Raw genomic sequence first — 13,798 nt, 5'->3', positions numbered from 1 at the left:
CAAACCTCACACATCCAGGACAAGCAAGCTTAGCAAGTGTTTTTTCATATCTAAAATGCAAAGTTCCCAGCAGATGAATGCTACATAGTATCTTTCCAATAGTACCAAGCAAAATAGTATCAAACAGTACATAAACATATAGGCAGGACTCTCTGAAACAAATACCTCCTATTTGTTTCTATGGAAACTACAACAGATACAAAGAGCACAGTGACTCTAATTGATAAAGCAAGTTCTCAGCTACAAAGTGCTCTTTTTCAACATCATTAGCCATGTGTTTTTTTACCAGCCATGAACAAGAGCCTGCATGACACACTCTTAAAAATCTGTACCAGTGACTGTTTCTCCATCATTTTTAAAGCACATGGCTGACAACATTTTGAGATTTGATATTTAACATTTAAAGATTCTGCATTAGCCAAACATCACTTCGTTTTTCAAGCCATTTTCAAGTCATTCAAGCAGATCCAGTTACTTAGCTCCAACTATGTATTGAATAGGAAGGAAAAGCTAACACTATTCACTTGGAAGCTCTTCCCTACTATACAACACTAACAAACGCAGCCACTAGAGATAACCTACAAAGCACTTCTCTGAGGTCCCTGCTGAGCATCCCATACTCCATCTGCTGCCAAAAGCCAAAGCAGAAAACAAAAGACAGATGTCTTTTCACCAGGAGAAAGGCTGGTCTTGCTTTCTCACTCAAGAAAACTGCTGGGAAAGCTTATCAATGTGACAACAAACTTAGAATAATATATGTAGCAAGCCAGTGCATGATAATATTTATCCCAGTACATAGACGTTGATGAGAGCTCTCCTGTAGCCACCATTTTGATTAGGAAATGGAAAGGAAAAAAAAAAAAATGGGAAGAATGAGAAGGAAGATTCACGTACAACATATTACCATGTACAATACTCTGGAGAAGCCTCTTGTTTTCATTTTCAACTTGGCAATTTATCCAGAAAAAATAGAAAGAAATTTTAAACAACAAAAAATAAGAAACATGTTGTCACTGTTATTCAATATGCCTGGAATCCCTACTTTATGTTTTTTCCATTATAACTTATGTTATTATTTATTGCTGGTGGAAAAATTAAGCGGCCAAAATTTGCAACTACAGTGAGCAGTCATAGTTTCACTTTAATTCAGGAGGCATCTGTTATAGTCCTGATGTCTGAAATGTAGGAGCTAAGTCAATTTAAGAAATTACAATCTTAGATTAATCAAAATTTACTTAGGTAGACTGAAACCTGATTACAGTAAAAGGAATATCCAATCAACTAACTTAACTGGTTGTCAAGATGCTAAATTCCGGATTAAAACAGGCCTGCTGCTCACACATAGGTTAGGGAAATTAAACACACTGTAACATTAAAATGTCACTTAAGCTCAAAAAGCCTTACACTGGAATGGACGCTGAAGGGTATGAAATGGCTCCACCAAACATTGCTCCATTTGTCACCATCTCCAGTCCCACAATTCTTTCCTCTCAAACTCTGCCAGCTATCACACATGCAGAATGTTGTATGTCGGGATGGCGAGATGCAGTCGGGGATCAGTCACAATGTGGGCAGCAATGAGCAGAGGTCATCACAGGCTGACCAAACAGGACAGGCACTGGAGATGGAGGGGCAGCACAGCACAGGGTGTGCATGGGGTGGGAAGCCTGGCCTACTATGAAAAAAAAAGGACAGAAAATGAAAAACAAAAACAACCAACAGGCCTTAACCTAAAACAAAAGTGTGTAGACCAGTGGTTTTATTAGGGAAATTATCCCGAGGAGCTATGGCAAAGTAATTACTCCATGCCAACTCTCTGCTGGCCTAACTACCCTGCCTTCGAGATGGAGAGGTGACGCAAGCTAAACCACATTAAGCAGGACTTTAAATGCTCATATTCTAACTACTCCTAATTCTCAAAGAGCAACAAAGTCTCACACATACCCCACTGATTAAAGGACAAGAGACCAATAAATAAATAAATAAAGTCTGACATAAAACACTGTAACTCCAAAATGACAAAGGAAAAACAAAAAACAAAGAAACACGACAGCCCGAAGCTAGAAGAAGCCCTGCCCTACTAAAACACAGCATGATATAAATACAAACAACTTGCCAAGTCCTCCCACATTAATCCATGCTTAACCAACAGGTACACAGGCATTTTTTCTAGTCTCTTTACTGGCTTGTCACCCGGGCTCACTGGCACTACCATCCAATCATCAGGTTTCACATCAAGCCTAAAGCCGAGAACAACATTTAATTATCATGTTTAATTGATCTCATTAACTCTTAGGACAGACAGCTTTGATGTTCTCTTCTGATAACTAGTTTATGACTACAGAAGAAACTGGGACTTCACATGATTGCCAAGCCCTCGATGCGCATTTTTCAGTTCCTCCTATATCTCAATCTGCCTTCACAATTGCACTGTGCTAACACCAGCTCCTCAGAGGCAGCTGTCGAGGCAGTATAGGAAAAACAGGAATTCAAAAAGCCAAGTAACACACGATCATCATTGTCTGTCACAAAAATATACGATGACCCAACCGTCAGATCACAGAGGGCAACCTCATTTCAAAGTTGTGAAAGAAAGGAGTTCTAAAGGAGCAAATGCAAGCTGATCATTACAGCAACTAGACCATTCCTCTGTATGCTTCAACTGCTCTCATACACACACACACAGAATGACCTGGGTTGGAAGGGACCTCAAGGATCATGTAGTTCCAACCCCCCTGCCTAGCAGGGTCACCAAACTTCCACATTTACTAGATCAGGCTGCCCAGGGCCCCGTCCAACCTGGCCTTTATCACTGCCAAGGTACAGGGCAAGCTTCACAAAACTCCAGTACTTCAGTGCTGACTGAGTTCCAAACAACATGAACCAAAACACAGGCCTTTATTCTGGTAACACCGACTTGAACATATGGGGTGGGGAAGGAAAAAAATGAAAGGATACTGAAGAAAGGAAAATTTTCTCTTCTTCACCCAGAACTATGGCAACAGATGAGAGTTACTGCAGTGGACATGGCCTTAGACATGCCGGGTCCAGTACCCCATGGCTGATGGTAGTCAGCACAAGATGCTTCATGTGGCATCATCTGCTCCCCATCCCCCTTGGAAACCTCACTTGAATTCCACCAGTTAGAGGTCAGATTGAGTTCCAAGGCAGAGGTTTTGAGGAATTGCAGTGGCTTCCAACGTGTTTGTTAATAGGTTCATCCAAAAAAATGCCTCTTCTGCATGAACTTCATATTAACAGCTTAGGAGAAAAGCCCACAAGACCAAGATTGCTAGCTCTCCCTGAACCAAGCAGAGACTGTGCCAACATTAATAGGAAGAGAAACTTCTGAGGACATTTTATTGTATCCTAAAATACGTATGAATGTTCAAAATAGATCCCAATTAAAAACAACTAAATACAAGTATGTTTAATTCATTAACTACCTCTCCTAAACACTGATTTCCTGAATGATCCAGCCGATCATAAGATCTACGGAAATAAACATTCATAGGTGTTGTATAATAGGTTCTGAGCAATGCACAAAGCTGCTCTAGATTTCAGCCAAGGAGCGTCAACTGTTTTCAAAACAGCAAGCCAAATCCTCATCCGACTGAATTCAACTGGAGCTTTGCCACTCTGCAGGACAGCGACTTGGCCCACTGTCCCCATGGGAAATCTTTTCCTAACTCAGGCTTTCTTCCTGCTTATTTCAAATGAAATCTCCTTTGGATCAGGTTGAGCTTCCACAGATAATTAGTCTTGCACTAGCTAAATAAAGCGAGAGTTATATGGCCTCTGAGCAGCAATCTAAATAATTACAATGGGGTAAAAGAGAAGATTTCTTTCTTTCAAGAACATAGCAATTCACTGTTCCTCATGGGATGAACTTCATTGCTGAATCTTCCTATCGTGCAGCAACACAGAATACCACAGTGCATGGTCACCTGAAATATCTGAACAGCAGCTCCCAAATATTGTTAGAACAGAATTTTGTTGAAAAGAAGGCTCTTCTGCTAAAGCATCCTCAACAGCACACACCATGGTTTGCTTTTTTCTTTCCCCTCTTTATTTCTTTGTTCTTTGTGCGTGGTTGTGTTTTCTCAAGAAGGTCTCTTTTTGCTATCCCAAGATGATGGGTGTCTCGTGCCCACTCTCCTTACACTAAATGCTATGGGAAGCCCAGCAAGTCAGCAGCAAGATCATGTCCTGCCTGATGCCAGTTCCATCCTGAATAGCGCTCACTTTTAGGGCGAGGGATGGAGGAGGGGTTTCCCTAGGAATAAGCTGAATAAAGCTTCCTGTTGAGCTAAAGCAGGAAACGTGCTCCAGGACTGCCTTACACACAAAGAGTGGAAAATACTTACTAAGCAAAATAGCAGAAGATGAAGCGTACACTGGATTGTCCTTACTTCATGCAGACAAATGGAAAGCCATCCTTCCCAACCTACCCTCTCTCTTTCATTAATGCGTTAAACTTGAGAAAGCATAGATATCTGCATATTCTGCATGAACACCAAATGAGCAAGCTGTGCCTTTAAAACCAAACACTGAAAGATTTCAAACAACAGTGCTAATTAGGAGGGAGCATTTCCTCCCTCCCACAGGATCAGTTTCTTCTTATTAGAAGAGGAGGCACAACTGACCAAACCCTGCCCTACTAACTGGAGGAGCTGAACCAGAAGCTGTCATTAGGTTAACCTCCGAGCATATCTCCCAAAACAACTCTTCAGAAAGACTAAAAATAAGTAGCACAGATGACAGAAGAACAGCCTTCCAGTCTTCCCAACCACTAGGACCCACCAAAAACAGCAGCTATATTAATTTTTGCATAAATACCTTCCGATGGTGGAAGACAAATAGTAATGGAAAAAATGTCCTTCTTTGTTCATTATGAAAACAATGACTGTTGAAGGCCTCACAGCATTTCCCAAGAGCTGACCTTGTAATTCATGCCAGGTTTCTCTGCTGCCATCACATACCTTTTAACAAGCTGTGATCACTTCAAAGAGGCACTTGTCCTCACCCACCCTGACATTTAGGAATGGAAAGTGAAGGAAAACATCACTTAATGCGAGGTCACAGATAGAGACTCACAGTGCTTAGAAAATGCAAAGCTGCTAGGCAAGCTCTATGGTGCAAACCACGTTGCTGCGGTTGCGTGCTAGAAACGTGTAACAAAGTGCCATGCACAACAAAAATGTACACAAACTTAATGAAAGCCTGATGAAAGAGCATCAGAAATCTACCAAATCTAATTAATTCTGCAGGCTGCACACAGCACTGAAATGTCATAATCCACCTTGAGTCCTCAGTGCCTCCCACTGCCTTGAGTTATAAACCACTCATCATCCCCACAGGGACGCGTCTCATACTTTGACTTTCCTTCTGATGGCACAACACCCAGCTCATCATGCAAAGCTCAAATGAGTGTCAGGAAGTCATTTTACCAAATGGCCTTAAAAATATCCTCAAATCAAAATAAGAGAGTCAAGCATTAGTCTCTAAGTCATGGATCACAGAGATCTCTCAGTCACCATAAATGTAAAGGTTAGGGCAACCAAACCCAACCAGAGCGAGACTGACCTTTCAGATGAATCCCACTGCCACTGTTGAACCCTGGAAAAAGCAATCATCGCTGACATCATGTATAGTTGAAAGCTGTCTTCGGTATCTGAAAACATAGGTGAAACTGCTACCCACACACAGGCAGTGTAGAACACTTGGAAAACAGCCTGCCAGTTGATGGGCACTGCAGGAACCCAGCTACTCTAGAGGAAGTTTTCACCTTGCAAGGGCAGCAAATGCTTAGCACCTACTGCAACAGAGGATTTTATCAACGCTGTTGTGAAATCATAAAGTTCTTCTGCACATGGCAGTGTGAAGACTTAAATGCTTTCACTAAAGTATACCAGAGAGCAAGAAACAGAAGAGAAACAGCAGGAGATGGTTCAAGACACGGTCAACAACTACTAGCTTAATACCAAGTACCATCCATCTGATAGCAGCGTTGAGGAGCACGTGGATCCTACACACATGTACTGTGCAGCCAGACATGCAGGTAGCGTTCATGACTGTACAGAGTGACTCACTGAAGACAAAGGTTTGTTGTGCCTGCTCCCCCTGCGTCACGCGCATACCATGGCTCCATGGAGAGCAGTCACAGACCCCTGCTACTGCAGGACACTGCATAGAAGCTCTATTTTGAAACACCATTATGACAATACGCACAAAAAACCCCCTCATGTTGTCAAAGTATGTAATTTCCCAAGCATCAGGAACACATAGGGAGTAGCTTATACTAGCTGCCAGCCCACAGCTACTTCCTTAGGAATGATTGAGGTCCATGTGTGAAGTTTGCTTGTCCTCTGGTCCTTGCCATAAAAATGCATGCTGGGACCACCCCAGGAACTTCAGCTTTAAGAGGAAATTATTGCCTGGGCCCCACAAAAAGAACACAAACCATTTTTTCAAGTGGAAATTGCCCATGATCTAAAAAGCAGGTGTACTATCTCCTATCCCCTCATTTCAGTAAAAAGCCAGACTGGGATACTTAAATCATCTGACACAACATCATGTTTCACCTGCCTGCATGCCACAGTAGATAATATTTTTGTCTGCACAAGAAAACATTTATGAGCAAGAGCCTGTTAAATGTCAGTGTAGTTTATTGCGTCTTACAACCCTTGGTCCTCTTACAATCCCATTCCAGCAGCTTCCTCCATTAAGTTTCTCTGTCTTCAGATATGTAAGTGCTAAAAAAAAACCCAACAAACAAAACCAAACAACCTCTGCCACTGTTTCCAAACAGCAACTTAACTTTTCTCACCATTTTTGAGATATTTACCTTCAAAGCCAGACACGGGGTTACATTTGCAGACAACCCATGACAGCTTCCATTATAGAGGAGTTCATGATTCGCATTACAACTATTCACCCCACTCCCCTCTATGGCCAGAATCACAGAATCATTGAATGTGTTGAGCTGGAAGGGATCCACAGGGATCACTACACCCAACCCCTGTCTCCACACAGCACTACCCAAGATCCAAACCCTATGTCTGAGAGCGCTGTCCAAATGCCCCTTGTACTATGGCACTTTGGGCCATGAGCACTGCCCTGGGCAGCCTGTGCCATGCCCACTGCCCTCTGGAGAAGGACCTTCCCCTGATATCCATATTGCCAGACTGCAATATGAATAAGCATGCAACCAGAGAACTGACACACCTTTACGTGCAACTCCATGTCAACATGGTTAACCTACGGATCAACTCCTTGTGACAGATATGTGTCCTTTATGAGAAGCCTGCATTTCACACAACTTTAATAAGGCTAGAAATAGCTCATTTATTAAAGCCTTTGAGAAATATTCATTTCTTTGAAAAGTAAATGCTAGCAACAACACAACTAGTAAGTAGCAACATTAAATTGGACAGTAGAGACACTCCCTAATGAAGAATTTAAACCAGATGAGGAAAGCCAAATACAGGAACTGCGCCCAGCTTGGGTGCAATGACCATCAAATTAAAAGCAATAACAGGCTTAGCTCAAAGAACTGAGTTATAATAAAAAATATAAGTAGCAAATAAATAGCTTGTGCCAACTGATGACCAACAGAGAATACAACAACCAAACATCTGACACATACAAAATGTCAGGGTTTGCACAGTGCCTCACCTCACCCTTTCCTATAGATGGGTTGCACAGTGCTTAGCAATATGCTCCTTGTTTACAGCACAGAAATAAAGCTGAATGTATTTATCAGGGCACTGATGTAACTCAGCACCCTGCTGCAGGCATCCCCAGTAGGAAACATCCTCACTTCATGTCTGAATGCACCATACCATGCCAACATATCAGCACCGCTAGAAGAAAATGTCTCAATGAGGAAGACAAACTTCAGGTGCTTTTCAGGCAGCTACAATGCAACAAAAAGTCAAACATTATCACAGAACAGTCACTTAAAGATCTCCAACTACTGAAATAGCCCTTTGTTAAGGGCAACATGAGCTTCCTCCTCTGGAAGCAGGAGGGAGTCAGCTGAAGTGAAGCATAAAGAATAGCAGAAAGAATAACTCTGCAGTGCAACAGGTGAGTTACCCACATGGGGTCCACGTTCTTCGAACCTTATCTGCAAAAGGAGTTTGTGACCAAATTTGCTCACAAGGATGCCATGTGCAAAGCAGGCTTCCAACCCTCATTTCAATGGGGTCAATTGGTGCTCTCAGAGCACCAGTCTCACCAAGGCTGGGCTTACAGCCTGCACATCTTCTGCAGTTGGTGGAACTCAGTTCTTAGGATTTATGACCACTTCCAACACACTGAGAATGCCACACTGATGCTGAAAGCCACCTTGCACTTCCGAAGGGTCAAGGACATATACCACTGAAACTACATGGAACAGATACCATTTTCACATGATCCTTTCCCCAAAACCAGACCGAACTGGAAAAAAACACCGTTTTTCTATAGCTGTGCAGCCACGCAGCCCATCGCTTCTAAGGGCCGGTGTCAGGTTCATATGGGAATCTAAGAAACACCTCCCCAGCCAGTCACTGTGAGGGAGCACAGTCAGCCCTGGACCCGTGCTGTGTAAGAAGCCGCACGATGCAGACTTGGGACGTGGCTGCACACAGAGGAGCCTGCCCAGCAAGAGACGAGCTCAGGAGAACTACAAAAGTAGCTGGAAACCGCATCCAGGTTTCCATTTACCGAGCCGTGCCCGCGCACACCCAGCAGTGTTAAGCAGTGGCCGCCCTGTCAGGAGCCCGGTTGAGCCCGCACCCCGCGCATCCTCCCGCTCCCCGCAGTCACTCACGGATCTTCACTTTGCGGTGGTCGAGTCGTGCGAGCAGAGCTTCGAGGGCTGCCAGGCGGCGCTGGAGCCGGGCGTTGCGGTGGCACAGCGTGTCCGCCTCGCTCAGGATCCCGCCGAAGATGTCTCCGGCGCAGCGGGACAGGTCGGAGAGCTGCATGAGCAGCGATACCAGAGCGTACGAGCTGACCTGTTCCAGCGCCCCGAACTGCGGCACCGCGCCGCGCCGCCGCCCGCCGCCCCCTTCGGCCGCTCCGGCGTGGTCCCCCGGCGCCGGGCCGCCCCGTTCCGCGCCGTCGCCTTCCTCCAACCTGCATAGCTTCAGAGGCTCCACGGTCCGCAGGGGGAACGGCATCACGGCCGGGGGCGGCGGGCTGCAGGGGAGAAGCTGGGCGTCCCCGGCGCGGAAAGTCTTCGCCCGCCGAGCGGCCGCGGCGACAAAAGTTCAGAAAGAGGAAAGAGAGGGAGGGAGACACAGAGGGAGGGAGGGAGCACAACAACAACAAATGAATCAGAGCGGGCGGGCGCCGCGCTACGCTCTCCGGGGCCGGGACTGGGGCTCGCGGGGAGTCGCCGCCGCCGCCCGCAGAGCGGAGGGGGGGCCCTGCACGGCGCCCATGTGCGGGAGTGGCAACGGAGAACCAGAGGGAGCGGAGCAGCCGCCGGAGCGGGGAGAGCCCCCGCTGCTCTGCCCTGCGGCCGGGAGACAGGAAAGAGCCCGAGTTTCTGTCCCCGGAGTAGAGAGGAGGAAGCGTGGGAGGGGGGCTGAGCGCTCTGGATGAGGCCACAAAGGAGGGAAAGCGGCCAGGGAGAAAGGGAGGAGAGGAAGAGGAGGAGGGGAGGGGAGGGGAGGGAAAAGCCCGGAGCAGCCCCACCTGGGGAACCCCGCGCCGCTGCAGGCACTTTTGTGAGCGCACCGAACTCCAAACCCGGAAAGCAAGAGGAGGAGAGAGGGGGGAAAGCCTCCGAGAACCTGGGAAGAGAAAAAGAGGCCGCCGCCTACCTGCGACTCCCCGAACTGGAGCCTCTTCCAGAGCCTCACCCTCCCCAGCCGGTTCACGGCCGAGGTACGGGCCAGGCCCCGCCGCTGCCCCCGGATCCAGGGGCTCCCCGGGGCGGCCGCCGCCTGCCCGGAGTGGGGGGACGGGGAAACAGCTACCGCCCCTCTGCTTCCCTGCCCGCCGCAGTCAGGGGAAGAGATGGGCTGGGAAGCGGGGCTGCGGGTGGTGGTTACTTGCAATGAGGCTGACCCCAAGGTGGGAAACGTAAAGTCTGAAGTGTGGCGCTGAGCTCCCGCTGCGTTGCCTCAGCTGTAACTCCGGTGTGAGTGGAACGGGCTTATCCCCTCCTAAGATGCAAGCAGATCTTCATCAGGACGGGTACACCCCCAGAGAACCTATTCAGCCTACGTATTCAGCCAACAGCTACTACTTAACTGGGCCTGGGGGCTCCACGCCTGCTGCACCATAAAGAGAGGAGCAGGGTCTCACACTTCCCATGGAAGGGGCTCTGAGGAAAAGGGGCAGCAGGGGCCTTGTCTGCAGCAGCTTCATTCTCTCCACAGCTGATGCATGAGGTGATGAAAGAAACAGGAGGGGCCCTGGGAGAGACCTGCTGTGCCCTCTGCGAGCACCTTGGGGCGGCAAGACAGGGAACAAAACATTCTGAATCACAGTATTTCTTGTATGTGGTTTTAGCCTGGGCATGGAGGGAAGTCGGAAGGAAACCACACCACTCATAGTTCTTCTGAAGCTCCTTGGTGAGGCTTGGAGGAGCTGGGGATGAGCATGCAGGCAGCAGGACACAAAGCAAAGACTGAGCAGCACACACAGGAACTAAGGGCTGCAGGAAGTGCTTTTAGTGGTGACTCTCAAGCGAAAATTGCAAGTCACTAATTCTTCTCATCCAGGAAGCCAAAAAAAGGGCTTTCTTCTTCCAGTTTTCCAGGAAAGATATGTGTGTGTGTGTGTGTGTGTATACAAAAAAGCAACTGAACTTGATATTTTAAAGAACCAAAGCACCTTTCTTCAGACCTCAGTCCAAACGAGTTACCAATGGGTGACACCACAACCTTGGCTACAATTGATTCCTGCTGCAGACAGGACAGCTGAGTGCAGGAATGCCCTGTGAGCAGAAACCTGTGGGATGAACGTGGTGCCAGCAGGTCTCATGGGGCCTAATGAGGGTTGAACACAAAAGGAATCCCAGGTGTCGACAGTGATGAACAGAAGATGTAAAGTAGTCATTCTCTCCTATTTAATTCTTCTGGTTATATTTTGGGGCATCATGTCTCCATTAACCTTGAGTTCTTTGGGGCAATCAGTTGCCCAAGACTAAGGCCCACTTAGTGGGCAGTTTGGTGGAGGTGTGCATCCTCCTCATATCTTTTTATAAACTGCCAAGGATTGAGGGGAATTGAGTGCCACATGAGCTTACATAGAAAACACATAGAACAGTTCATGTCCTGTTTCGAGAAGTGGAAGACAAGACTGGTGGGAGTTACTCAGCCATGATGGTGGAACACTGCCCTTCCCTCAGCTCACTTCTGCAATCCCTTTGGGCTCTCAGAAGCAGAGTGGTGGTGCAAGAGCCATGTGGCCAACCATCAAACATCAGGTAGACCTTCCTGAAACTGTAGAGACTGTAACTACGTGGTATTTTAGATGCAGTCATATGGGGTCACTGGGCTCATTTGTTGTAACTCAGCCCACAGCTTCAAGCTACCTGCCTGCGGATGCCAGCAAAACCTGACCATGTCGATAAGAAGAAATAAACAATGATGTAGTGTGGGAGGAGGTGGGGTGCTCCTCAGTTGTTCCCAGAGCAATGCTAATGAGTACTGGTTTGTAATTTAAAAAGCAAGCTCAATGTTACAAGCACATAGTCAGCTTCTGTACCTTTGAATTACTTTGGCTGTTGTACTACAGCATTTTGGTGAAGGCTTAAAATAGAGCCATTCAGAATTGTAACCATTTTTCTGGTGATCTGTCTCTCATGACTGCATGTACTTTGTGTTATATGGAAACACAAACAAATAAATTGATCACCAGAGAAAAATGATGGCTGTTTTGCTGGGTTTCTTTAAATTCCAGTGCTGCTGTGTTAGACTGAAGATCATCTTTGGTAGGTGTTGCAGCAGGACTTCCAATCACCATCTTTCTTTTAGCCTACAAGTGTCAGGAATGGGTATTTTTGCTGTTATTCTCTATATTTCGCAGACGCACCCACAGTTTTCTAGCAGAAGAGTTTAATACTGAGTGCTAAGTGGGCAGTAGGTTGGTGCACCAGTCCCAGTGGATTTTCTGGCCCTGCTCTTTTCACAGCCCATACATCAAGCTAAGACACATTCTTCCAAGCCTGTGGTTTAGACTTCGAGTTGTTCTGCCAGCCGGTCCTTGAGTTCTTCACAGTCTTCAGAGCTCTGTGCAAGAGCTCACAAGTGCAAGAATCAGCACTGTTTGCTGCCAGTGCACAAACTCTCAAACCCTTTCTCATTTTCCTGCCTTTATGCAGCTGGATTTGGATATAAAAGCCATGCTAGCCATGGTGCTGTGAACATCAGAGCTCGCTGCAGTAGGAATGATACCATGGAGGAAGCCATAGCTGTGGTGGCCTAAGGGGAATCAACAGCTCCAACCAGATGCAGCAGCTCTGCCTCTACAAGAGGAGCTCTTTCACCCACCACTGCTTCCTTCCTTCTGTTCCTGCTCACAGATGCATACTCTGCAGGCATCTGAAGACCTCACTGTAGCCCAATTACAGTACAGCTGCATGACATGAGGTGCTGTGAAGAAGATGCAGGCAAATCTGCTCTCAGTTTCTGCTTTTCAAGCCACAACAGTACTTAACATCATTCTCAGGGGAGCAGAGTGTTGGGGAGAAAGCTAGGCTGTGAATAGAAAAAATGTGAAGAAATCACAGAGCCTGTGAAAACATGAGTATAGCATTACAGCTGCTCCAGAGCACAAGATGATCATCAGAGGATTTTGGTCTCTGTTCCAAGGACTGCAGTGCAAGCAGGAGACTGCCAGCCCCCCGGATAGGGTGGGGCTCAGAAACAGCTGACAACAGTGATAAAATGGAAGCAGCCCCAAGCCAAATCTCCCGACCAAGAAGAGAAACCAAGTTGCCAAGCGTTTATCTCCATGGGTTGGTAGTGCTTGCTCCTAGAGTTGCCACACCAGTTTCCTTCATTTGGTTGAGGCATTTCTTTGTCTCAACAAAGTGCATTCCTCACTTCCACTTCCTCTGTGGCAGAAAAAACTTCTGTTATAAGGAAACTTAGCAGGTGTTTTTTATTTAATTGATAAAGTATTTAGGTTTTTGCTTCACAGGGACTTCAGTTATGCAAATACCACGTGTAATTACTAATTATTACCAAGTTAGTTCCATAGGTACAGTGCTGCAAGCGACTGTAGGACAGGAATATGGGTGTCATTTGTGAGAGAAAAACTTCATCTGGAAAATCAAAGCATGGAGGAATTATCAGCTGAAAATCAGACTTAACATATGGAGATACTGTAAGTGCTGAGCAAGGTCCTTTCTTGTCTCTAGCTTTAATTAGAACAGTTTGTGTTGAAAGCGTTCATAAATTCCATAGGAAATTTTTATTTATCTAATAGACTGACCGCATTTATGTCTTCTCTAATTGTGTTACATGTGCTCCCCTTTGAAGTAATTGCACAGTTTACATTTTGATTCATTAACAACATATCGGAACAAAACAAAGAAAAACCTAAAACAGTTTCATTCAAATAAGACTTGGAAATGTACTATTTTAGCAAGGCTGATAATGTTCTCAATTGAATGCCTCGAGACTTGGGAGCAAACAATACATCTGATGGATGGAGCCTCCTGTTTTTTCCCCACATGCAAACTGCTATTCACTATGGCAGAACTTGGCTTCTTGTTTGGTATTACCTTCCCACAATCAGTCACTGCATATATAGCAAAGTATTTGTGTCCATAGAATCATTACAGTTG

At 46.1% G+C, this 13,798-nt stretch overlaps 1 protein-coding gene across 8 annotated transcripts in view; it reads right to left on the bottom strand.

Annotated features, from left to right (window-relative positions):
• NHSL1 (NHS like 1) overlaps positions 1-10,640 on the bottom strand; it is a 152,193-nt gene extending 141,553 nt beyond the window's left edge. For 6 of the 8 annotated variants that reach the window (XM_032443265.1, XM_032443266.1, XM_032443268.1 and 3 more), the window contains exon 1: positions 8,819-10,637. In XM_032443265.1, coding sequence (XP_032299156.1) covers positions 8,819-9,170 — 352 coding nt within the window. In that variant the 5' untranslated portion in view covers positions 9,171-10,637. Of the gene's footprint in view, positions 1-8,818 lie in introns of all 8 variants that reach the window. The other 2 variants (XM_032443273.1, XM_032443267.1) reach the window with 2 other exon arrangements.
• Positions 10,641-13,798: the final 3,158 nt, after the last annotated feature.

The sequence above is a fragment of the Coturnix japonica genome, chromosome 3, assembly GCF_001577835.2.
Source record: "Coturnix japonica isolate 7356 chromosome 3, Coturnix japonica 2.1, whole genome shotgun sequence".
NCBI classification, from domain to species: Eukaryota; Metazoa; Chordata; class Aves; order Galliformes; family Phasianidae; genus Coturnix; species Coturnix japonica.
This window is presented reverse-complemented; position numbering and strand designations above follow the sequence as displayed.